This window comes from Aotus nancymaae, unplaced genomic scaffold (assembly GCF_030222135.1).
Source record: "Aotus nancymaae isolate 86718 unplaced genomic scaffold, 86718_ANA_hifiasm-v0.15.2.pri h1tg000043l, whole genome shotgun sequence".
NCBI classification, from domain to species: domain Eukaryota; kingdom Metazoa; phylum Chordata; class Mammalia; order Primates; family Aotidae; genus Aotus; species Aotus nancymaae.
Genome location: NW_026988457.1, coordinates 3,343,383 through 3,371,111, shown reverse-complemented (window position 1 = coordinate 3,371,111; position 27,729 = coordinate 3,343,383). Strand labels below are relative to the sequence as shown.

Sequence of the window (27,729 nt, the reverse complement as noted above, 5' to 3'; positions counted from 1 at the left end):
TTCAAGGGAAAAAAATTAAAATCTACACTAAAATTAGAATATGCAAAAGACTGCCTAATTTTCAACTTCAGAAAAGTGTTGCTTGAAATAAGGTGCAAAAAGAGAGAAATTATGTCTATTTATATTTAGGATGGGCTTTTTTTTTCCACATTATCACCACAACTTAGCAGAATTCTGTAATGACATCAAAAACCTGAATAAAAACAACATTTATCTACATGCCAGGATTTCCTTAAGAAGAGATTCACTGTACAGCAGCTTTTTTTTCTTCTCCAATATTATCTACTCAAGAGCAAATACATCTCTTTATTAAGTTCCAAGGTATGCATTTGAAATAAATTGAAAAAGAAGAAAAAGTCTTCAAGAGAGTATTCTTTGTTGGCCTGCTGTTACCTTGATATCCCCTCTGACATTCTTCATCCAGTTTAGAGACTGTACATGGACCTAGTACGTTGTTTGACAAAATAGATAATTTTTCACACAGTCTCCAATACTGTCACACTGACCTTTTCCATTTCCAATTTAAAATACTGCTATAAACAGTATCGGCTATGACCACTCATGTTTCAATGCAAAATTTTCCTTCCTAATTGATCTTGGTGACTGAAATGGTGCAATGAGGAATACTGATTAATAACTGCTTTCACTTCAACATCCTAATTGTCATTATCCCTTTCCTGAATTTATACTCAAAAATTCAGTTGTACTTTTTTTTAAAAGGTAGTTTGAATTTTAAACATTCAATAAAATGAATAACCCAAAACATACTTCTGTCACCATGAAATTTCTTGCATGTTTTTACTGCAACAAAAATATCCTTCTTCTTCACTGGCTTTCCCTAAAAAAAAAAAAGAAAAAATATATGCATATATGAGTCAGCGTTATCTTAACTTCACACCCACGTTAGATCTCACATGCTCTAGAGTTCAAATTAACCAATGTCAAGGATATGAAACATATTTCTGGGATAAAGTTTTAGGGGAGAAATGGAACCACAGGTCAGCTGACAACACAGCCTTCTGTCCGCCAGCCCTGGACCTGCCTGCTCCACCATGCAGAGAATGTGCATTCCCTCGACAAGTTTCTTAAGCTCTCAGAATTTCAGTCTGCTTGTTTAGAAAAAGGAAATAATAACCACCGCAAGGCTGCTATTATTACTATAATTTATTAAGAACATAGTAAGTGAGGAGGCTGAGGCAGGAGAATTGCCTGAACCCAGGAGGCGGAGGTTGTGGTGAGCCGAGATCGCGCCATTGCACTCCAGTCTGGGTAACAAGAGCGAAACTCCATCTCAAAAAAAAAAATAGTAAGTGACAAATAAATGTTAGTTACCTCTCCTTTCCTCTCTCCAGATGGTGGAGATTTTGACAAAAAGAGAGAAATAAAGGAATTTTTTAGAGTAATATAAGAGATGTTGCCCTTTTCTGGGCCTCGCCTGACTTTTAATATTGAAAAGATTTTTACCACCTCTTTACTGGCTACCCAAGCACTAGGCTAAGGATGTTTGCTCCTCTGCCAAAGGTAGGATTCCTTCAAACACCTGGTGGAGGTGAGGTAGGGGTAGTCCTGGAGCCCAGGCTGATCACACAGATGAAAGGGGGCACAAAGAGGGATTTGTCAGCAAGGCACACCCCATCCCTTTATGACCCCTTTATTACCCGTCTTAGGCCTGCAATGTATTTCAATCATGACTCCTACATCATTTGGGGCTGGTGTATAGTGACACCTAACTACAGCTTTGTCATGTCACTTAAAGCACTAGGACAGCACTGAAAGAGCAAGCAAGCATTCTGCCTAGAAAGACTGGTCTCCCACTCTGGAACTGCAAACACATTACAGATTCTCTCCTAACGTTGCACTGTGTTGTTTGTGTGTGTGTGTGTTAACATGGCACACACAGACTTCTGTGTGACTGACTTGAGAATAATGACACCATTTGAGGTTGGTGAACATATTTTCCCTTATGAGAAAAGCTGTTAACTCCTACTGAGTGTCAGGGCCTCCAGGCTTATACTAGGGCTGGACCCTGGGTCTGCCAAAACAAGTGGGTTCATTCTGAAAGTTCTCAATGGCTGGCAGAGCCACATCCTGAGAGAGTAAAGGGTCTGGGCTTGTGGAGAAGGTTTGAGTGTCACAGAAAGCACTGGAAATCGCATTTCTGGGAAATGGAATAGAAATTCCGATCAATGCAACCTACATCATCAACAAAAGAAATAACTCTGGGCACACTAGCCCTAAAGCACTATGGTGGGCAGTCCCTCACAACGGCTGTGGAGTAAAGGGGAGCCCATCAGAACCCTCGCTTACCTCTCTACTAGCTGTGTAGCCATAAGCAAGCACTTGGCTTCCCTGTGCCTCTCTTCTCATTTGTAAGATGCAGTTACAATAGTACTTACCTTGTAGGAGTGTTATTACTAGAGACAAGATATATAGTTCTTACCTGACACAGGGAAAATGTTGATTTTCTTTTCAGTATGTAACATGCTAGTGCAGCACTATTCACAATAGCAAAGACATGGAATCTACCTAGGTGCCCATTAATGGTGGGTTGAATAAAGAAAATGTGGTACAGACATACCAAGGAATACTATGCAGCCATAAAAAAGAATGACAGCATGTACTTTGCAGCAACATGGATGCAGCTGGGGGCCATTATCCTACGTGAATTAATGCAGAAACACAAAACCAAATACTGTACCTTCTCACTTATAAGTGGGAGCTAAATACTGGGTATGCACAAACATAAAAATAGGAACAACAGATACTGGAGACTCTAAAAAAGGGGAGGGAGGAAGAAAAGCAAGGTTTGAAAAACTTCCTATTGGGTACCATGTTCATTATTTGGGTGACAGAATCAACAGAAGCCCAAACCTTAGCATCATGCAATATACCCTTATAACAAACTTGCACATGTATGCCCTGAATCTAAAATTTATTTTAAAGTGCTAGGATGACATTATGCACAGCATCTAAATTCTTCCTTGGATATGCAAAGTTTTTCTTCTGCTACTTACACAAAGTGGTAGAAAAGAATGGAATGTGGTAGCACAGGAGGAGTCCACACCATTGGTACAGAACTCAGGCACTGGGGTCAGGGGAGGTCCTCCGCCTTTGTCCCAGATGTAGAGGGCAATCTGCCACAAGACAGGAGACAGGCAGTGATGAAAGAACTCAGTCAATACAAGTATAAGAAGGGACAAAATATCTCAAGGGAAAGCAGAACACACCTTCCATAGAGAGTAGGTTGAACCATATCAATTTCTCAATATTCAACAGGACTTTTTAAACTTGAAAAACAGCAATTCCATGTGAATAAATCTAATCTACTACTAACAATAAGAAATTAACTATGAATCAATATTCTGACCTCTAAAAAATTCCAAAATAAGCGGTTTTAGGGAAGAACACATTCTACAACATCATCACAGAGAGAGATTTAAGATAATATTATTATGTCTCCAGTTTCCTACGGTATGGTAATTACATACCCCAAACTTGCTTAAAACTCCAAAAACATTGGGTAAAATGCCCTTAAATATTTCAATGTATTGCTAAGTCGCCACAAAAGTGTGGAACCTGTGAGAACAAAAATGGGAATGTGAGATCGTTGGGGGAAAGAAGCAGCAAGTGTAGTTTTCCCTAGTAGGTATCAGCTGACCTCTGGCAAGGCTGAGTTTCTGATAGGAGTGAAGAGACTGAAGTCTATGACCCACCCAAGGTGGGGTGTGGCTAACAGCAAACCCCTACATAAAGCTCAGACCATGGGTCTAAACAGATGGAAAAGAAGAATCTCTAAGTCTCCTCTTAGATTTTGTAACCAAAAGCCAGGCCTCCCTAATTTGTGCCACCTGTGAGGTCCCAAAACACCTCAAACTGATAAATTATCCCAAGTCAGTATAACCCACTAGCAATAGGCAGAAACTAATGTAAATCCTTACTAAGAAACCACAACCTTAATATATGCCTCAGAGGATTCTTCCAAAGGAACAAGGATGCTCACACAACAATTGCTCAGAGAAAAAAAATCACTCACAAAAAAGAAGATAATGAACAAGAGCCAGCTGACATAATTTAACCAGACTCAAAAGACTTCAGATATCAGAATTATCAAACCGATTATAAGATTACTATGCTTAATATATTTTTATAAAGAAAAGAAAAATTTTAAAACATGAGAAAAAATATTTTAAAAAGATTACACAAAACAAGCACATTTGAAAAATAATTAAATAAAACTTCTAGAAATAAAAAATAATTAAAGTGAAAATTTAACAGGAATAATAGCATATTAGACAGTGATGAATAAAAAATTAAGAAAATAAAGAATGAAGCCCCCAAAGTTATCTATAAGGTAGCATAGCAAGAAATAGAGATGAAAAATGTAAAAGAGAAGTTCATACCTCTAGCACCCATCTAAAGTTCTGGGAGAAGGTAAAAAAGAGAATAGGGATGAGAAAATAGTTGAGAAAACAATGGCTGAAATTTTTCAAAAATTGCTTAATAAGCCTACGAGAGAAAGGTCCAATAAACCCTAAACAGGATTAGAAAAGAGTCTATATCCAGACATATCATAGTGAAACTGCAGAACACCAAAGATAAAGAAGCTTAAAAGGAGCCAGAAAAATGACAAATTATCTACAAAGGCACCACATTAGATTAAGGACTGATTTCTTGGCTTAATAACAGAAGTCACACACAATATAGTGAAATCATACCATTGTGATGACAGAAAATGACTAGCAACCTAGAATCGTCTACATGATGTAAGTATGCTTCAAAAACTAGGTTGTCCTGTAATCCCAGCACTTGGGGAGGCCGAGGCGGGCAGATCAGGAGGTCAAGAGATTGAGACCATTCTGGCCAACATGGTGAAACCCCGTCTCTACTAAAAAATACAAAAATTAGCTGGGCGTGGTGGCACGTGCCTGTAGTCCCAGCTACTTGGGAGGCTGAGGCAGGAGAATTGCTTGAACCTGGGAGGCAGAGGTTGCAGTGAGCCGAGATCATGCCACTACACTCCAGCCTGGCACCTGGTGACAGAGTGAGACTTTGTCTCAAAAAAAAAAAAAAAGGTTGAAATAAATATTGTTAAAGAAAAAATATTGAGAGAATTTACCACCTCACTAAAAGAAATTCTAAAGGATACACTTCAGGAAGAATAAAATGATTCAATTGGAAGGCCTAAGAAGCAAGATGGAATGATGAGCAAAAACAATGGCAAATATATGATGAGTTAATACAGATGTTAACTGCATAAAGTAACGACATCTAAGTTTCCAGGGTAAAAAGAAAAAGGGATAAAAATATTGAACAACAATTGCATATAAGTTGGGAGTGGAATAATCAGAGCTACATTATCCTAAGGACCTCACATATTCTGGCTATTAATAAACCATTGATAGGTTAAGGATGCATGTTAACATATTTTAAATAATCAGTAAAGTACAGACAGACAACTTCCAAAATAGCAGAAAAAGAAAAACATGGACTAATAAATAAATAAGTAAAGAAAGAAGAAGACAAGGAACTTTAAAAAAGAAAAATAGAAAATAAGGACAGGGGTACAAAATAAAGTGATAGAAATCAAATATATATCAGTAACTACAATCGACACAAAGGTAAATTTGCTCTCAGGTTTAAGGATAAAGATTCTCCAAATGGAGGGGGTGGGGAAGGCATGTCCTCTTTAAAAGAGACACATCTAAAAAAGGTAAGGACACAAAAGGGTTGAAAGAAAAAGATAAAAAATGATTATAAGGCAAGCAACCAAAAAATGCTTACACAGAAATATTCATATGAACAAAATAAACATTAAGACACAGAGTATTACTAAAGATAGACAAATTCACTAAGAGGATGCAACAATTCTAAGTTCCTATGCACCTAATTAACATAGCCTTAGAGTATAAAAAGCACGAGTTGGCAGTTCCATAAAAGAACTCCACCATTATTATGGAAGATTTCTATATTCCTCCCTTAGTAGATGATAAGCAGACAAAACAAATGTAGAATGAAGGATTGAAGCAATGCAGTAAGGAAGAAAATAAGATATCTAAAAAGCATCATTAATACCTTCTTCAGTCTAACAGATATGAAAACTGAACATGAGCTAGGCCTAAAGTAAGCCAAAAAGTGTTTCCAATTACTATTGTATAGACTACAATAATACTGTTAGAAATCAATAACAAAAACACAACCACACACACAAATATACTGGGTCACAATGAAAACTTATTTTTTTTAAGTGGGTCATAGTAAAAAAAAAAAGTTTAAAAGCCTCTGCCTTGGAGCAACTCTTGAAGATGATCACCATAACACACATCAAAATTATTCACAGAAGCAATGGTTGTAATAGCAAAAAAACCAGTAGCCACCCAGAAGCCCATTAACAAGACATAAATAATTATGGTCATATGGGAGACTACCATAGAAAGTAAAAATAAGTTAATTAGAGCTGCATGCATAAACATGGATGAGTCTCAATTAGAACAGTATTTGTGACAGAGGTGGGAGACAGCCAAATGCCTAGGCAAATAGGGAAGGACTCCCGGAGAATCTCTGATCTGCCCCACAAGTGTTTATTTACACCAAATGTTTTGTGTGGATAAGGGAACCTCCACAGGAGGCTTGCCTGGGCATGCCCACAGCAGACTGGAGGCCCAAACGCACTGGGGGAATGGGGTGGAGCCACCAGGAATTTGCGCCTTATGGAGGGGAGGAGAGTGGCCTCTTAAACTCATGTGTGGGTCCCCCAGTATTCATTTTATGGGATGGAAATCTGCTGGCAGGACCCCCTCTCTTTGCTGAGAGCTTTCCTTTCACTTAAACAAATTCCACCCTCCTCATCCTTCAGTCTGTGTGCCTGCCTAATTCTTCCTGGTCGTAAGACAAGATTCCAGATTAGCTGAACTAAGGAGCAAAAACATCCTGCATCATTTGTATACAATTTTGTTTACATGAAGCCCAAAAGGATGCAAAATTACATGTTATTCAGAAACACATTCATACATAATAAAATATGAAGAAAAGGAATAGGGAGAGAATTCAAGAGAGTTTAGTTTGGGGAGATGGAAGGAGACCTCTCCTGGAGAAGCACATAGGTAGCCTCAAGGTAACTGGTAGTGGTCTCCTTCTTAAACCAGGCAAGCTACTTAAGAATTCTGTTCATTAATCTTTATACCCTTCATATATGTTAGTAATATTATTTTGTATATATTCAATGTTTAGTAGATTTCCAAACCTAAGTATCTATACTAGAGCTGACTTTTCTTTAAACCTATCTAGGTAGAACTTGTTTTTCACAAGTCATTTTTTCATCTTTGTGGAAGAGAAGAATTACGTTTATTTATACTCAAATATTCTGTATTATCATTTAAAGACACCTGAGAAGTTAGAAAGTCTTGTGTGTGCCTTCTTGTCCCTGGAAGGCCATTAGCAGGACTGAATTACATGCCAAGATTTATCTTCATGTCCCAACATACAGATTCCTGCAGAGAATGACAGGCAAGACTGTTTTACACAGTCAGGCATGCCCACAAATGAAATTCAAAAAGGGCCTTAATGATGATTTGAGAATGATTAATGATGGGACACCTGCCACCTGCCTCTAGGATAACTCGTTACAGATGTCCACTAAATGTGAAGAAACCAGGAGTGTTAGGGCTCTAGGCTGCCTGCTTGGGACCAATTGGCTCAATTCTGCTCCAGAGGGCCAACCACAGACACACAACAAAGGCATATGTCTTAGTCTGTTGAGGCTGCTACAATAAAATACCATAGACTGAGTGGGGTCTAAACAACAAATTTCTCACAGTTCTGTGGACTGGGAAGTCTAAGATCAAGGGACTAGCAGATTCGGTGGTGAGGGTCTGCTTCCTGGTTCATGGATGGCACTTCTAGCTGTGTCCTCACATGGTAGAAAGGGCAAGGAAACTCCCTGGGGCCTCTTTTATAAGAGCGTTAATTCCATTCATGAGGGCTCCACTCTCATACCCTTCCCATCTCCCACAGGTCTACCTCCAAAGACCATTTCACTGGGGCTCAGGTTTCAAGGTATGAATTAGGGGTGGGGGGACATGATCATTTAATCTATAGTGGCATATGTACAACCAAAGCACCAAGTAAGAGGTACTTTCAATGACATTTTGCACGTTTTTAGAAATCCACCTCTGGACCCATCCATCTAGCTTAAAAACAAAGAATCATGAATCACAAGATGCAACCTTTTTCACTGTTCTGTCTTCACCTACATAACTGAAATGAGCTTATAATGATAGGACCTAATTCACTGGAGTGCTGTGAAATTATCTCTATGGAGAGAAGATAGATGTGGGTGGGGAAAGTGCACGGTTAGGAAATGCAAAACACCTTTTATAGCAAAGGACAAGAATTATTGATTACTAGGACTTTTAATCAAACAAAACATGACATACCTCATGTTTTAAATCTATTGTAAAGTCGGATTTCAGGGATTCACTCTTTAGTCTCTTGGTAAGCCTAGAAAATAGAGATAATTTGATTTTTTTAACCAAAAGAAATATCAAACAAGACTAAAACATTCTTGAGACTTTCTAAAGGGTTTGAAAACAGATACACATACAGACTTAAAGATAAAAATAATAGTTTAATTTCCTTGAGAGAAAGGACTATATAAAAATGTAATGGTTTATTGACCAATAAGTAGCATTCATTATTCCAACATCTGCCAAATAATGTAAAATACAATACAATGCCTTGGGGAAAAAAGTCATGAGCTTTGTTGACTCCCGATAATCTTTTTTTTTTTTTTTTTTTTGAGATGGAGTTTCGTTCTTTTTGCCCAGGCTGGAGTACAATGGGAGGATCTCAGCTCACCATAACCTCCGTCTCCCGGGTTCAAGTGATTCTCCTGCCTCAGCCTCCGGAGCACCTAGGATTACAGGCATGTGCCACCATGCCCAGCTAATTTTGTATTTTTAGTAGAGACGGGGTTTTTCCATGTTGGTCAGGCTGGTCTCGAACTCCTGACCTCAGGTGATCCACCCACCTTGGCCTCCCAAAGTGCCGGGATTACAGGCGTGAGCCACCGCACCCAGCCGACTCCTGATAATCTTTACACTAAATAATGACAGAGAAAGAAAAAGGAAAGGGAAAAATAAATTGTGCTTGAGAAACAGACATGGCCACTTTTTGTTTCTTACTTTAATGAATCTTGCTGGATTTTATGGGGAAAAAGTATGTGGTTTAGGGGAAGAATCACAGTTTTATTTCAAGTCACTGTCTCGTTTAAAATTTTTTCAGTGGCTCCTTTCCCATATAGAATAAAGTCCGAGACTCCTGAGCCAGTCTTGAAGGCCATACCATTCCCCTGACCATCTCCAGCTTCACAGCACCCACTTGCTACACCCAGAGCACATGCCTCCTCATTGTTCTCTCCCTCCGGACACCTGCCTAGAGCGCCTGAACCCAACCTTTACTGAGCAAACTTGTAAACACCAAAGTCACGGGTAACGTCTCCGTAAAACTTTTCCAGACTTGCTCACCAGAGTAAGTGGAAACTTCCTTGACCACCAGAGTACAAAGTACAGACCTATCAGCTTTTTCACATGCATTAAAATCTGGTGCGTATGCAGCTCTCTCTGTGCTACACTTTATTCTGTCTTGCCAGCACTGCCCACTGTACCTTGGCACAATGAGCACTCAGTGAGCTCCCTGAATGAATTAGGCAATATATTCTTTGATTCAAAGTTAACAAGGGAGGAATCCTTACCCAAATCACCAAAATACCAATGGCTCTGTATTTCTTTATAGAGCTGAAGACTAGACCATTAGTTTAAATTACAAACCTCCTAATACACAGTTTCACTACAAAGGAAAAATAGTGATTTTTAAAAGGAAGAATAGGCTGGGCACATTAGCTCATGTCTATAATCCCAGCACTTTGGGAGGCAAAGGCAGGAGGGCTGCTTGAGGCTAGGAGTTAGAGACCATCCTGGGCAACACAGTTTAACATAAAATTTAAAACAATTTTTTTTTAAATTTTAAATTAGTCTTGCATGGTGGCATGCACTATAGTCCTAGCTACTCAGAAGGCTGAGGCGGGAGGGGAGGATCTCCTGAGCCCAGCAGTTGGAGGCTGCAGTGAACTATGATCATGCTACCTTGCTCTAGCCTGAGCAACAGAGACCCTGTCTCAAAAAAAAAAAAAAAAAAAAAAAGAGAGAAAAAATTTATAAAGAAAATGGAACAATAGTATTAAGTTTCAATTTTTTTCTACTGTTTTTAATTACCTCTGTTGGTTGGGCCATGAAAATTTTCTATAAAAATTCACTTCTGATTAGAAGAAGGACAGAAAGCAGACGCAAGATAAATTTGTTTCATTACAAAGTATTTGTCTCACAGCCGATACTAACGTAGCTTGGTAGAAGGTAGCACCAAAAGAAGCCCCATATAATATCTGTCACATTCCTGTTCAATATTTGTCCACAGATCTGTGAGTATAAGTGGGGTGGACTGAGAGACTACATCCTCAGATACACTCGCAATATATACTTAGAGAAAAAAAAGTCTGCCCTGGCAAATGAGATCTTGTCCAATTTGAATTCTGCTCAGTTGGTGCAAGTTTTCATAAACTGTATCAAGATAACTTTGGGATTTGGACTCATGCCACATGCCTTCAAAATTTAAACAGACCACAAAGAGTAAGTATTCATTTCATTCAGGCTCCAAAGACAGAAAAGTCATACCCAGGCTTATTGTCACAGGCAAGGAACACCAAGTTGTGATCAGAATCCAAGAGGCATGTGACCTCCACTGTTAGATGGCCATGTTTCATAGGCCCCTTCATAATAGTAAACACCTTAGTACTATTTACCTTAAACACGCTCTCCATGTTTTTGACTTTTCAAGTTTCTTTCACATTCAATTCTTGAAAATTATTTTTCATTGAGAGAAACCTCAGAAGGAGAAAAAGTAAAAACGACTGATAGAATTTTTGAGACAGGGCCGGGTGCAGTGGCTCACGCCTGTAATCCTAGCACTTTGGGAGGCCAAGGTAGGTGGATCACCTGAGGTCAGAAGTTCAAGACCAGCCTGGCCAACATGGCAAAACCCCATCTCTACTAAAAATACAAAAATTAGCTGAGCATGGTGGTGCACACCTGTAATCCCAGCTACTTGGGAGGCTGAGGCAGGAGAATTGCTTGAACCTGGGAAGCAGAGGTTGCAATGAGCCAAGATTTCCCGCCACTGCATTCCATCCTGGGTGACAGAGCAAGGATCCATCTCAAAAAAAAAAAAAAGAAAGAAAGAAAAAATTTCTGAGACAGAGAAGGACTAATGAGAGGACAAATGAATATGTACATGACTATCTCTCAGCGGCAATCTCTTGCAGCCCACAGAGTATACCATAACCAAGTCATGTTTACCTCAATATCACAGCTATGTAGTGGAGGGGTTAGCCTCACGTGCCACCTCAGGTCTGTGTCAGTCACCCAGTCACCTTGCAAACATGTTCAAGTTCTAAGAGTGTGCAGGGTGACCAACTAACTAAAAAGGCAATACTTAGTTGTAGTAACTGGGTTTCATTTTTCTATACACCAAGCAAAGTAACAGCGTTTTTCCAGTGTTAGTTTCAGTAATCAACAACACCAAAAAATTAATGAAAGCCAGAAATTCCAGTTACTTGGATGAAACGTTTCCTCATTAAATGTTCAATTCCTGGCAAATATGACATTTGGTACTTAGCTTTCCTAATTTTTAGAAGGTATTAAGTCATGGCCCCAATAGCACAGTTCTAACGACAAAACCACCCAAGCTACAGATGTGCAAATGACTGAAGGCCCTCTCAACACCAGGAAAACTCCTAGCTGACTTTTTCAATCCCACTTGTGAATCAGTCAACAGAGCAACCTGCTGAGGGAAATCTAGATAAGGTTTGCTGGTGAAAAAACAATGGAGAAAACCAGTTAACAGTGTCCTGTAACAACATATATTTGAAGAAATCACCTTATTGGAAGTTAATGAAAATTTCTTCAAAAATCTAAAAATTAAAACAATAGTTTTAATTGATCAAATGCATGGATTGCCAAGAAATATTAGGCAGTGTGAATTCAAAACTCACTGATGTGGAATTGCTAGGTCAAATAAAATTTTGGTGGGAAACAGCTTAAGAAAGTATGTCTTATGAAATATCTTTAGGTAACCAGTTGTCCTGGAGACTAAGGCAGAAGAAATAGTTAAGTAACTATAAGTTGTTGCCCTACCTACAATGTGGGCCATAAAGTCAAGGAAAGGACACAAAGGGAACTGACATTCCTGGACTGGCACTGTTGGTTGTCCATACAATACAGAGTATCCCCTTCATTCTTCCTAAACAAATTCTGGTTTTAATTAATATTGAGCCCAACAATTAAACAGCCTCCAGAGTCAGAGATTGATTACTGTGGGCCAGCCAGAATAATCAATGAAATTCCCTAGCAACTGTTAATAGTCTGGGGATTAGAAGTGAAAATTCTAATAATTCTAATAATCAATGAAATTCCTGGCAACTGTTAATAATCTGGGGATTAGAACACACGTGCAGTTAGCGTAACCAGACTGAGGATAAGGACTTACCATTCATGGTCGGGAACAGGCTATTTACTATTGGACATAAATAAGAAATATGTAGCCCTTATTGTCTTGAAACCACCAGAGGAACCAGATTTAGGATAAATGGATTCTGTGTACTCTAGGCTAGAGGGAAAGCGAGAGCGTAGGTCCTCAATGATACTGATAAACTGCTGGTTCAACCAACCATAGACTTCACCCCAATTATAGCAATAGTATTTCCTTAATCCAGTTTAAGTTGCTTCCTATTACTTGCATCCAAAAGCATACTAAATGATGTAGCTGCTAATAATAGGAAGAAATAGTCAGCACATTAGCTTTGAATCGGGAAAAAACAAAACAGCTAGGAAGAACCAATGTTGCAGTTGCTGGGGCTAATGGATACTTTATCCTTCCTTTAGTACTAAGTATAATACCAATTTCTTGAAGAATAAATAAGAATCCCCACTAGAAAGCCATTTTAAAATATATCTTGATCACAAGATAGCAGCTACGCCAGATGGGTTATATCATTTTATTTGCTTGATTACTTGTTGGCATCAGAAGGAAAGGAAATGTGATCTAAGATAACTAGAATTTTAAATATGGCACTATGGTACGTCTGCATATTTATTTTGCTTTGTTTTTGCTTGATATTAATGAACTATTCTACAGTTTGTTGGTCACTGTTCAGCGTTGTGACGAGCAGATGACACACCATGCAGAAAGCTATCTGGTGCCTCACTACTCTCTCATATTGGAGTCACAGGAGAAGTGCTAGGAATTTCCTGAGCTCTGTGAAAAAGATTAACCTCTTGGCCTTAATTCCCTTAGTCATAGTTCCCCATTGCTATGGTCTGAATGTTTGTGTTCCCTCTCAAATTCATAGGCTGAAGTCCTACCCCTCAAGGTGATGTTATTTAGAAGGCAGGGCCTTTGGCAGATGATGAGGCCATGGGGAGGGAACTCTCATAAATGGGACTGAACCATTATAAAAAAGACCCCTCACCCCTTCTGCCACATGAGGGGCCACAACAAGAAGGAAAGGAACCAGAAAGCCAGCCCTCATGAGACACTGAATCTGCCAGTGCCTTGATCTTGGACTTCAGCCTCCAGAACTGTGAGAAATAAACTGTTGTCATTTATAAACTCCCTGGTTTATGGCATTTTCTTGTAGCAGCCCAAAGAGACTAAGATACCTACACACCCTGCTACAGTGATGAGGCCCTCAGTTCTCTCCCCTAAATACTGTTAAACTTGACTAGAAAGAGAGCTATGAGGTCCCTATGGAAGTGGCACTGGCTGCCTTGCCTTGTCAACAGATGTGTTCAATGATCTCACAAACACAACAGGGAAGGGATTCATGGACCTGCATGTGGTCTCCTGTGGGACTACCTTGCAAAATGCCAGATAATCCGTAACATAAATTCGCCCTTAACAAGGCTAACGTCTTGGCTAGTGCGCAACCTACAACCCTGGTTCACAAATCCCCAGAAGCTAGTCATGTGGTGAGCATGGGATAGTAATGAGGTGAGCACTAGCCAGAGCCAACAGAACCTGCCAGTGCTCTGGGTGCTGCTACACTTATGAGCAGTGAAGCAGAGGGCAGAGGTTTCCTCAAACAGATTATACTTAATGCCAGCATGTCAGCCAATAAGAGTTGAGCTGAACTGCCCTACACAGGGATGCCAGAAGTCAAAAATGTATTCAAACAGGATCACTTTCATCTATCTGCACCTGGTTAAGAGAGTCAAAGGAAGCAAGAATAAATAGTTACTTTTAACACCTAATTCAACAAAAACTTAATTGAATTCAGCATCAAGAGGTCTCCAAGAAAGGCTTGCTAGAGGAAGATAGGAAATTGTGATGGGAAGAAGGAAGGTAAAACTCTAGTCTACAGGATTTGCCTTCAAGATGAGAGGCCTGCTGGATCAGAAGGCAGTGATGAAGAAAAGAGCTAACCTGGCTTCAGGGAAAGGATTACGCCCCTTGCTTGCCATATAGCTATTCCTGGGTCCACTGGTTTCCTCTTTAGTCCCGGAGGAAGAAACACCTGCTGCACTCACAGCACTTTACAGAGAAGGCTATAGCTGTGTTTGTTCCTCTCTCAAGGGACTTCCATAGCATACGGGAAATGGGAGAGAAACAGGCTTATGCGGGGGTTGGGACTTATCCCACAAAGAAGTCACACCAAATCTTTCCATACTGTAAAACCAACTGGAGACAGAACAAGGCAGGCTAGAGGAAGCCTCCTGTGGTGGAGGATGAAAAGAATACATGAAGAAGGAAGAAGGGACAGTGTCTCAGCCTACTAAGTTCAGGTCACAGCTTCTATTCATTAGGAGTCCAGACTCAACAAAGGTAGCTGAACAGGCCCCAACATAAGGCTGCTGGACACTGTGGGAAAAGAGTGTCCTGGGAGCTCCTGGTCCTCAAGCTGTAGCAAAGCAAAGTGTATTTAATTTGAGAAGAAATATGACCCAAGGCTGCTGAAAGGCAGAACATATTCCCCTCTTCCCTGCAGAGCACAGAACCAGGCAGACCAGTAGAGGGTGAGAAGGCAACAACCACTACTTCTTCTGGTCTTCACTCCCCTTCCTCCTTGACCCTTCTAAGAATAAAGGGAGGAAAACTGTGCAGATGCTCTAAGGCATGTTTGCTAGGGGCCAGGAGAAGGGCATCTTTGCCTGGCAGTCCCAGGACTGAGTGTGTGAGTCAAGGATCTTAACCGGAAACGGAAAAAAATAATCCACTCTGGCTAAAGCATAACGTACATTTTTTAAAGCATACAGATGGCTCATGGAATTACTGGAAAGTCTGAGTAAACAGACTCTAAGGTGAGATTCCAAGAACCCCCTGATTTGTACCACAGAAATGAGCAGCTTGGGAGCTTCAGACTCTGCCATCATCAGGAAGCTGCTGTCAACCCGCAAATGACTCTCCCTCTGCCACGAATCCTCAATTCAAATGTTCTTCCCATGCTCTGTCTCCTTCCCCATACAATTCAGTTCCCAAAAACATAAACACAAACATAACACATTTACCTGATGGAACCTACAACATACGGCTGCTTCCTTCCCAGCAAGGAAGGCTAGGAAACACAGGGAGTTTTGTTGTTGTTTGGATTCTACACTGGAAAGGAGGGTATCACACTACAGAGAACTTTCAAATGTGAAAGGAGTAGTCAAGAAGTTTTAGCCAGCCATAAACGACAAGGTATGTACTATCCTGTATATCTACAATGGGCTAAAAAGATTTAAAAGACCCCAAATCCTAGAAACAGGACACTTAATGATAGAAAGTCTTTCATCTCTGAAGATATAAAAGTCACAAGTGCTTTATCAGCTTTCCATTCCCTAGAGAACAAAGACATATAATTAATCTAAAGGGCCTGTCAACAATCATATCTCCTGAATTACAATTTAACTGTCTTCACTTTCCACATCTAACAGAGCACCACTGTGATTATACACACATATACCTAGGTATACCTATAGCACCTTCCATAGCTGTCCCTCCTGCCTGGGCCGTGTTTAACTAATAGCCATGCACATGACAAGTCATCAACTCTCAACCCCAGCATGGTACTGATTCATTTTCTTGGTGGTGATCAAATTACATCTATAGCTAAGTAGATCCCTTAACAATAGTAATGATGCTTCCATGTGCACAGTTCTCACAGCACTTCTGTGTTCTCCCGTAGTCTCACAACTTATTATTTTGTGGATGAGTAAGAAGTACAGAGAGGTTGAATTATTTATCTGAAGGGTCTAGTAAATGACAGCGCTGAAGCAGAAACCCTCAGGCATCTGGCTCCTTTTCCAGGTCTTACCACACACTGCCTCTGGCTGAAAAACTCATTTGAGATCCTGAGATCCATCAGTTACAGTACTCAATGAAATTAAAGTTGAATGCACACCCCTCCCGCCCCCCACAAAAAAGTCCAATAAATTCTTACTTGTTTACAAGTGGAATACTTAAGGCCCAGCCTGCAGCAAAGTCTGGATACTTAAAAACTGTAGGATTCTCAGAAAAGGCATAATGGTGAATTATTGTAGATTCTTCATCATGTAATGCTTTTCCTAAAAACCATTCCTGTTAAATAAAGATACAACAAGTCACCTTAAAAACAATCATTTCATGTAAGACCAATACCAAGTTGTACTATTAGTTTTAGATAATTAAATATTTTGGGTAATAAAGAGTCATTAGCACAGATTAAGTAACTCTAGAGAATGTGAACAAAAATATAATTAACACTAGTATGATAACGAATATAACAAAGCTCTGTATATAAAACGTAGTTCAAGATCTGATCATCAGGATGAACAGAACATTAATCATTATACCATAAATGTGTAAAAGTGGTATTTTATAGAATATTCCACATAAAAAGACTATTAGGGCAAAGAAAACAGTATACCCTTATACCTAACTGAGGTTTTCAAACAATAATTGGAAAAATTTCTTTCAGAATCAGTGATTATTTGTTTATTTATTTATTTGTTCAAAGGATTTTTATTGAGAATCTACCACACACCAGGTAGGAACACAGCTTACCCTATAGTGGAGAAATGGAAATTAAGCAAGTAAATAAAGGTAGTGATTGAAATATGCTATGATGAAAATAAATCACGGTGACTAGGAGCTGCCCTGAAAAGACAGGGAAATCTCTTATGATGTAACAAACTGAGATGAAAATATCAAGGAGCTGGCTCCATGCAAAAATCTGTTAGTCATATAATGATGACTAGCATTTTGTACATCCTTAGTAGCGAACTGAGATGAAATAATATCAAAGAGCCAGCTCTATGCAAAAATCTGAGGAAGAGCCATCAAAGGACTTAATGCAAAGTTCCTAAGTTGGGAAAAAGTTTGATATAGTCAATGAAAAAAGAAATCCAGTGTGGCTGGAGCTACTGGGTGTGGGAATAAGGTACAAAAGAGACAAGCAAAAGGCCGACTAGGGTGTTTTATGTGCCAGAGGAAAGGAGCACAGACTTTATTGTAAGTGTAATGAAAGACTTCCACTTCTGACCACAATAGCATAATCTGGATCACATCTACTCTCCTGTTGAGAACAAGTATGAAATGTTCTCATAAAGCAAATGATTGAAGCCATCAGAAAAAAACAAAGGCAGATAGGAGATAAAGGGCTAAGATCCCAGAATTAGAAAGCCCATCTATGGAAGCCCCATATTGACCTCCTCTTTTCCTCAAGGAATTTGCTGATTCCTAGAGCTACAAATAGCACACAGCCAAAAGCAGCAGCTGGGGGCTTTTTCAGCCTCACCAGACTAAAGAGACAGAAGCTGGAGCTGGAGACATTGAAAGAGAAGAGATGTAAGGGGGTCCCAAGATGCTGCATGCACATTTCCCTCAATGACCTAAGCTGCACAAAAACCGAAGGAAAAAATAAGAACCAAGCAGAAAGCAGCAGTGGAGAGGCTAAAAAGCTGAGCAAAGCCTTCAGCAATACTGTAGTGCTGGGAGACCAAGGTTGTGTTCAGACTCTGCCAGGACAAAAGGGCTCTGGAGTAAGGGCAGTCTACAAACAGACCTACCCAAACAAGGTCTACAACCCAGAAGATTAAATCCTTCTATGTGTAGGAAGTCCTATCATCTATACCCTTCTTAATTTTTCACATAAAACACCTGAGATTTAGTCAAAAATACCAGGCAGAGAAAGAAACAAGAAAAGTGAAAAACAGAAAGAGATGCACAGATGAGACAGATTTTGCAGTTATCAAATAAGACTTTTAAAGAGCTATGGTTAACATGTTTTTTAAGCATAAAAATTTTTCTTTTAAATTGCACCAAAGAACTAGAATTTATAAACAAGAGCCACATGAAAAATCTAAAACTTAATAATGCAAGAACTAAAGTTAGTAATTCAAAAGGATATTAAACACAATAGCAGAGAAGATTTAAGTCTGGAAAGCGAGTCGGTAAAAAATATCCAGACTGTTACAAGAAAAAAAAAAGGAAGGACAATAGAGAAAAGAGCTTATGGCAATATGAGACAGAGGGAAAGCGATGAAATGTACAACACTGGAAACCAAGGATAGACAGAATGGAACTGAAGCAGTATTTGAAGAATACAGGCTTAGAATTTTCCAAAACTAACAAAAGTCATCAAGTTCTAGAATCAAGAAGCTCTATAAACTCCAGTGAGGACAAATACAAAGAAAATCACACATAGGCACATAATGGTAACACTGCTTGAAGAAAAAAATGAACCAATCTCAAGTCTTAGGTTTTTAATATGAGCAACTGGATAGACAGTAATGCCATTTCTGGATGAGGAAGACTGAAGATGGAAGAGGTTCAGAAAGGCATTGAGAGTTCAGTTTTGAACATTTTGAGTTTTAGGTTCCTGTTAGGTAAGCAAAGGTATGAAGTAGGCAGCTTGACATAAGAGTAGAGAGTACACGGCTGACTCCCTCAGTTCGTCTGCTCTGTTCAAATGTGACCTGGTAAGTGAGGTATTTCTTGAATACCCTATTATAGACAGGTAAGCCCATTCCCAATACATCCCTTACTCCCTTATTCTGCTTTATTCTTCTCCATGGTACTTGTTACCATCTGATACATTATATATTTATTTGCATTTTTCTTTATTGCTTTTTTCCCCTGAAACAAGAACATAACCTCCTTATAGGCAGGGATGTTGCCTATTTTGTTCACTGCTATATCTCCAATACACTTAACATGTAACAGATGCTCAATAACTTCTTGTCAAATGAATATAGCAAGTCCATGAGAGATTTAAAAAGTAACTCTCCTCTACTGAAGAAACTAGAGCATATAATTTGAATCAAGTACCCTAAGTTCTAAAAGTTCTACATATTTTCTCTCTAATCCAACCAAGACCACCTTACTCTCTATTGTTTATCAGAATATAAAATCAAGAAGATACCACATATGAGCACTCTCAGGTATTTCTTAAGAGCCTTATTCTGCTTGTGGTTGTATTGCAAATACCTCCCGGAGTTCTAATTTTCCTCAATTCAGCAAAAGTCATAACTGAACATATGTGACAGCTATTAATTTTTAAATCTAATGTTAAAACTATATATTTAGATTCACAGATCCATATGACTTTCTTCTTGATACTTTGCCTATGGATATATGAAGTCATTACTGGGTAAGAGTAATACCCTGTAACGGTCAAGACAAATGACCTCAGCTTGAGATGAAAATTCAACCTTTTTAAAAAAATCAGTAATAAAGCTCTTTATTAAGTGGTTTATCAAGCAACTAAACCTTAACCCATATGAAAATCACCATCTTTTACATACCATGTCAATATAGCTTGTATAAAGAAAATAAACATCCTGTATGTTTTCGAAACTTTCTTACACATCTTTCACTATTAAAACCTTTCCCTATTAAAACCTCTGGTTCCAAATAGTTTTATGCAAAACATGTTATGTTTTAGCTCCTAATTGCAGTGTTCAGCTGCAGAGTATATGACTGTTTCTCAATATTTTTGTGTGAGTTATAAACTACTTTAAAAAATTATTATAGAGGCTGGGCGCGGTGGCTCACGCCTGTAATCCCAGCACTTTGGGAGGCCGAGGCGGGTGGATCACGAGGTCAAGAGATCGAGACCATCCTGGTCAACATGGTGAAATCCCGTCTCTACTAAAAATACAAAAAATTAGCTGGGCATGGTGGTGCATGCCTGTAATCCTAGCTACTCAGAAGGCTGAGGCAGGAGAATTGCCTGAACCCAGGAGGTGGAGGTTGCGGTGAGCCAAGATCGCGCCATTGCACTCCAGGCCTGGGTAACAAGAGCAAAACTCCACCTCAAAAAAAAAAAAAAAATTGTTATAGAATCTATGGAAAGAGCCACTCCCCTAATCTTTCTTAATGACTTTCTTAATGATTTCATTAAAAGGACAATTATAATCAAAAAGAAACTTAAAAGAATAACTCAGTGTTCCACTAGTATCTTAAAACTACTTTTTACAAGCACTTGTGTTTTATCTCTATTAAAAATAAATTTAGGCCAGGTGTGGTGGCTCCCACCTGTAACCAATCCCAGCACTTTGGGAAGCCAAGGCAGGTGGATCACTTGAGGCCAGGAGTTCAATACCAGACTGGCCAACATGACAAAACCCCATCTCTACTAAAAATACAAAAATTAGTCAGGTGTGGTGGTGCATGACTGTAGTCCCAGCTACTTGGGAGGCTGAGGCATGAGAATCACTTGAACCCGGGAGGCAGAGGTTGCAGTGAGCCGAGATTGCACCACTGCACTCCAGCCTGGGTGACAGAGCGAGACTCTGTCTCAAAAAATAAAATAAATTTAAAGTCAATACACTTCATCAAATACACATATATTAAAAGTATACTGTGGTTACAAAGCAAAGACTTCAAACAACATAAAAAACGTATATAAATCACTGAGGAAGGTAATTAAACAAAGATTACTTTAATACAAGTTAAAGTTTTACATTTAAAATATTTTATGACAGTATACCTTTGTATTAGTAAGAATGACTGAAAGATGAAGGAAAAAAATCAGAATCAAACAAAATGCCTTATACCCTAACACATTACATAATTATTTTAACGTACACAAAGTTTATTTGTGTAAATATCAAAGCCAGGTTTGCTTTATACTTTTTTCCTAAGTTTCAAATGGTGGGGAGGAAAAAAATCACAGTGGTTTCAGCTAACTTCAACATTATATAATCTTTATTAATTCTTACTGCTAGTTTCAAAAGAAATAAAGCATCCTAGATATTTTTTTTCATATGGCAGAGTTCAGAAAAGAGGGAGAAAACATCTCCTTTTACCTCTGTTCTGTACTTGCTTTTCATGAACTTGCTTTGAACTTTTAAATTTGTCATCCCAATTTTCATTAAAAAGCAAAGTGAGTCACCATCTCCTGTACAGAATTAGAGCTATGGATAATGGAAAAATAATCTCCAGGTGAAATGAACACTAGCAGGAGGTTAAAACTCCTACAACCTAAGAAAGATTGGGGAGTTTTTCTCAAGCCAAAAGGAAACATAAAAGCCTGACAAATGGTTTACATAAAACATGGCAAAAAGTACACAGATGCTGGTTAGTATCATCTGAAAAGACTGGATGAGACAGGTTCATAATTCTTTTCTTTGAAGGAACTATTTTTTTAACCCAATGACCTTCTCATCCAATTATTATCTAAAGCGTCCCAGAAATCAAAAGCATGAAGAAAAATCATAATGAATCTTTCCAGTATTTAAAGATCATCAAAAGCAGTGGTTTCTATTATAGTAACAGACTTTCCAGTGTTTGGAGAAATTAATCTAACAATCACTGTTGCCCAGTGGTTGACATCTACATCAACAAACCAAGCAGCACCCAGAAGCTTGCCTTTTATTCCCCATGAGCTCATTACATCTGATTCATCTCAGGAGTGAGCATCTGAAGGTAGGTGGGACAGGTTTCCACTGGGACCAGAAAGGGTCCTATTCTGCTTATCTCAAGTTTAAAGAATTCCAAAAAGTGATCAGGTTGTAACCCGGGCTTCTGAAAGAGAACTGAATGAGCTCCATTTACTCTTGACACATTTCTGAGGCAGCTCTCTAAACCTAATGAGCCTTCGAACATAGCCCAGCAGCAAAACTGATTATTACAGCGTTATAAAGTCATTGACAAATATTCACTGAACACCTACTAAGTGTTAAATACTCTGCTCAGGGCTAGGGATTTCAAGGCAAACAAGATCCAGTTGCTAATCTGCGCAAAATAAAAATAAGATTTGAAAATGTAAAAGCAGTAGTGGACTTCACTGAGTTCCTCTGGTTTAAGATACATCCCTTCTCACCCCCATTCTTTCTCAAATAGTGTTCCTTCTGCCTGCAGACCCTCTTTCTCTCTTCCTAACTCCTACTCATCCTACAGAACTCAGATTAAATGACACTTCCTGCCCTAACCCTCCTAGGTTAGATTCAATGCCCCTGTTACATATCTCTAACAGCACCCTCGTCGTCTTTATTAGAGATGTTTTGCTTCTAACCATACCTGCTTCTCTAAGGGTCTGTTCTCCCTGCTATTTTGTGCCACCCACGTGGTCAGAATTGTCATCTGTTTTGTTCTAGCCTCCGCCATCCACAGTGCTCAGTATACAGTTGGCACTCAAAATAATTTTTCTATCTAAAATAATATATGGTCACTGTCTGATAAGGAGAAATAGCCAACTTAAGTTTATTGCTACGATAAGCAGTTTCTGAACTTCGAGTTATAGTTTTCAACTCTGAAATTGCCAACACATATATTAACAGATTTTTTTCATTTAAAATGGCTTGTTATAAGTTATGTCCCTCTATAAGCTACAAATCTCAAAGAGAATTATTTAACATATCTTCCAGACATTCAACAATGTTTCATTCTTTTTCATTTTAAACTCAGTGGTTTTTTATTAGATTCAAAAACCTCTTAATCGAAATTAAATCTCCATTGAAACACTGTCCCCAAAAATAAGAACTGGTATTGAAATTATATTCACCTTAGAGGAGTCATATCTTCTAAGAGTTTCTAAGAGTTTTGGAATCTGCATTCTTGTCTCTTCTTCACAGAAGAAAATCCATGATGAATTTCTGCTATATGTTACTGAAAAACTGACAAAAAGAAACAAGCTTCAGTAATCACTTCTGTAAAATGAGTTAATAATAAGGTTCAAAACTGATCAGTAGGAAATGAATGCAGGGTACACAGAATGGCGTATCTAGTTTCTTTCCTCTATATTTTTCTTCAGCTTATAGAAAAGCCAGATGCTAATGATTTATAAAACAGCCAGAGTTCTTAAAGTTAATTCTCTCCATAACAACATTAGTTCAGGGGATAAATAACTTTCAAATATCAACTTGAAGCATTTTATCTTTTAAGAAAAAGCATATATAAAAACAAAAACTATTCATGATTAAGAACCAATCATCAATAAATTTGATTAAGGTAGTAATCATAAAAAGTAAAACTCAAATTTACTTCACTTACTGACTGAGGAAAACCACACTCTCTTAATAAAAAGACTAGGGGCATAAAAGTGTTCAGGTTGGAATGTCAGTCATTCACACATTGTGAGTTAAACGTACTGTGGTAATAATGGAAGTATGGTCCATGCACCTTCTTGTTTAGCTAGCTGATGAAGAAGGAGGACACTGGGGAGCTCCTGAAAAAACAATGATCAAAGAAGATAAATATGAATTGACCACTCCAAAAAAAGTTTAAAAAGAGAAGAAAAGGTTTGGCTTAAAATGCAGCTATTTCTAGAGCCCTAACATGGTACTCTTCACACCACTTCTTTTTCCTCATTTTCTCCAGGAGCTACTGGAAATGAAGTATTTTGGCTGAATCCATGCAACCTCTGCACCACCCACGCACTCAAATAGGGCTCAAGACCTACAAGGAGGGTCTTCCCTGACTCAGAGCCAACCTGAAATCTGTGAAGGTGACTTGAAGGGAAGAGCCCGGGGGAAGTAGTGAGGGATAACTCAGAGGCACAGAAGCAGTTTTTTATTTTATATACAACATATGGAACATGTTAAAAGGAAAACCTTTCGGCTAAACTAGAGGATACAGTATCTGATCTACCTCATGTGCAAAAATTACTTTTTAAAGTTCTCTGGACACATTAAAACACTCTGATAACAAAAAGTTTTGTTCTAGAAATATAATCCTTAAATTACTCCGGCAATAATAGAATAGGATAATAATGGAATTGATAAATTTATAAGCATAGGAGGCACTAAAACTCAGAAATAAGGTACAACTGTGCTTACATAAGTTATAAACACATATATAGGCCGGGCGCGGTGGCTCAAGCCTGTAATCCCAGCACTTTGGGAGGCCGAGGCGGGTGGATCACGAGGTCAAGAGATCGAGACCATCCTGGTCAACATGGTGAAACCCCGTCTCTACTAATACAAAAAATTAGCTGGGCATGGTGGCGTGTGCCTGTAATCCCAGCTACTCAGGAGGCTGAGGCAGGAGAATTGCCTGAACCCAGGAGGCGGAGGTTGCGGTGAGCCGAGATCGTGCCATTGCACTCCAGCCTGGGTAACGAGCGAAACTCCGTCTCAAAAAAAAAAAAAAAAAAAAAAAAAAAAGTTATAAACACATATATAAAGAGAGATTTTTAAGGCTACGAGTGTTAGCTTTGAAACAAAACACTATTTGCTATATTTCAAGTTGTTAGAAAAGCCGAAAGTCAAAAATTTCATATCTGATATGCTTAAACCTCCTCCCCCAACAAACTTTATTATATCCTGTGTTTTATACTAGCTATAAAACTATATTCCTAGTAGCCATTACAGACAAAAGATTTTAAGAATAAGTGCCTAAATATCTGAAATATTACTGGACTGATGTGGGTTCCACAGCAGTCTTAAAATTCATAGATATTTATTATGAAGAACACAACAGTCTTTAATATAAATCTTTGGAATTAAATTTCAAGTAAATCTCATTTATTTATTTTATATAGTATTCAACTTCCATGTACAAATATAAAATGTAAAAAACAGTAATCAAAGGTTAAATCAGACAATGTGGTATGTTAGAAAGAAAGAGTAAACCTTAAGACTGAATTAGCAGGCCTTGAATATAAATAATTCAGGGCCTTCCTACCATTGCTTCTGAATTATGCAGTAATTTTCATTGTCTTTTTAAAATTCCAGCAAATATATATATTCATGAAGGATTACATAAGAACAAAAAATCATGTGTAAAGAAACTAATAACGTTACTACTTGCATAAAACTTTAGAATTATGTATAAATGCAAATGTGAGCTAGACAAGAAAAGAAATATAGCAAATATTTTTAAAAGTTTTACATAAAAGAAAGCAGTAATGAGTTATTATGCATCAATTAAAATTATGATGAAAGCTTTATAACAATGGAAATGTCTTTATGTTTAATAGAAAAAACAGACATGATTCCAAGAATAAAACAAAATCCTAGATGAATAGACTAGAGGAACCAGAAAGTGAAAATATTTGTGTCAAGATGATAGAATAATGAGATATATGCTTTTAAAATCCTTCAATGTAAATGTTTTTAAAACAAAGCTAAGTTTTTTAAAAATTGAAGGAAAATGAATGCACCTCAAAAATTTACTTCCAAACAAGTATTATACTTCCTAATTATAGGATATATATATAAAGTAATATCAACAGCTATTAACTGAGAAAAGGTTTCCTTTGATGCCTAAACAGTAACCTCAGCAGAAAGGCTACAAGGGCACTTTCCTGGCAGAGATTAAAAGACAAGCTTATGAATAACTCTGCCACAACAATAAAAATGTGGCAGGCAAAGGTGTAGGTAGTGCAAACAAGGAATCACATCCTAGACTGAAATAAACTTCATGGATTATCAGTAGATTAAAGTCATTCATAGCTCCATTACATTTGCTCACTAAATCATATACCAGATTTCATATTTGCTTCAGTTTGTGAACACAAGATCAGACAAATTTTCTGTCCCTCTATATCTCCAAATAACAACATTTCAAAAGCTAGCATGCCTTGTTAATAACACTCTCCAAAGGTGAGTACTCAAAAATACAAAGTAGGTGCTACCTTGACACTCAGAGACCTGCTCTTGATTAACTCTTGAGTAAACCAAGGTCATCTTAATTATAAATAAATTTTAATCTACTAATCCCCAAAAATGCCCAAGAGCTTTTATTCTTGTCATATACATACATACACACAGATATATATACACAAATGCACACAGAGACCCAAATAGACATAATAATACACTTAAATGTAGTAGCACCTTAAAGGTAATTATCCAAAAGGTTGCAATAAAATTTTTTATCAAATGATCTTATCTCAGTTCCTACCACTTAGGATTATAGTAATTATGTCCCATCTATCACAAGATTTAGACCTTCTTAAAGGTAGTGTCACTAAATGCTACCATTTTAGATTCAAAGTTAGTTTTTATTTTTATTTTTGAAGATGGAGTTTTGCTCTTGTCACCCAGGCTGGAGTGCAATGGTGCAATCTCGGCTCGCTGCAACCTCCACCTCTTGGGTTCAAACGATTCTCCTGCCTCAGCTTCCTGAGTAGCTGGGATTACAAGCATGCACCACCACACCTGGATAATTTTTGTATTATTATTACAGATGGGGTTTCACCATGTTGGTCAGGCTGGTCTCGAACTCCTGACCTCAGGTGATCCACCTGCCTCAGCTCCCAAAGTACTGGGATTACAGGCATGAGCCTGTAATTATGGATTACACCATGCCCAGACTCAAAGCAAGTTTTTAAATAAGTAACTGGATGAATAACTAAAAAATAGTTTTCAAATTAAAATTCAAGGGGAAAATAAGAAAATATTATATCAACATTACCAAGAGCTGTCTGGAATAAAGACATAGTAAAGGCATTCATGCATGCAACAACTGTCGTCAGTCTAAATGATGCCTTATCATGCTACTATTTCAAACCTAAAAGGTAATTCAAAATTCTCTTGATAATGAGATAATGCTGCATCAGGGGCAAGCATAAAGGAGCTAAAAATACAAATGATCAAATATGGATAAATGACAGAAAAGGGCAAGAAAATAAAAAGGTTGATTGCAGTAATTTAAACTTTTATGTCAATTCTAGTCATCTCTTTGAATCAAAGTCTGCCTTTATCAGCATCCACTGGTATCACAATCACTTTGAAGACAGAAAGCCTACTGAACTTTCAGTTGGTACTTCCTTGGAACATATTTGTTATCAAGACATGAATTCATATTTAAAGCAGTTAATAATTATTGAGAGCAAACTAATTTAAAATCAACATTCTAATTCATTAGTTGGTTCTTATACATATTCATCATCCTCATTTGGGAAAGGGGTTTGATTCCAATATCACAGCTGAGTATTCTCACATTATTTTGAGAATGGAGAAGGGCCATTATTCTTAATATGGAGGGGAAATCATTAAAAATTGATATATAGAAATATTAATAGTATGAATGAAAAAGCTAACCCTTGAATGTAGATTAAAATAGATGAATATTTAAAATATCATAAATAACCTTAATTAATTATTCAGCAGATTTGGTTTTGAACCATTTTAGTTTTTCTGCCTGAGTGGAAATAATTCAACAATTAAACTACATGCTGCTGGCTCTTCCCTTGTCAACAGACTATTTGCCAGTATT

At 38.0% G+C, this 27,729-nt stretch overlaps 1 protein-coding gene across 1 annotated transcript in view; it reads right to left on the bottom strand.

Annotated features, from left to right (window-relative positions):
- The window catches only part of B3GLCT (beta 3-glucosyltransferase), a 121,407-nt gene that overhangs the window by 49,616 nt on the left and 44,062 nt on the right, over positions 1-27,729 (bottom strand). Inside the window, exons 5-10 of the mRNA XM_064361733.1 lie at positions 23,658-23,734; positions 23,072-23,183; positions 16,526-16,662; positions 8,433-8,496; positions 3,015-3,134; positions 769-838 (exon numbers count right to left, since the gene is read on the bottom strand). Of these exons, the coding sequence (XP_064217803.1) occupies positions 769-838; positions 3,015-3,134; positions 8,433-8,496; positions 16,526-16,662; positions 23,072-23,183; positions 23,658-23,734 (580 nt within the window). The remainder of the gene's footprint in view (positions 1-768; positions 839-3,014; positions 3,135-8,432; positions 8,497-16,525; positions 16,663-23,071; positions 23,184-23,657; positions 23,735-27,729) is intronic.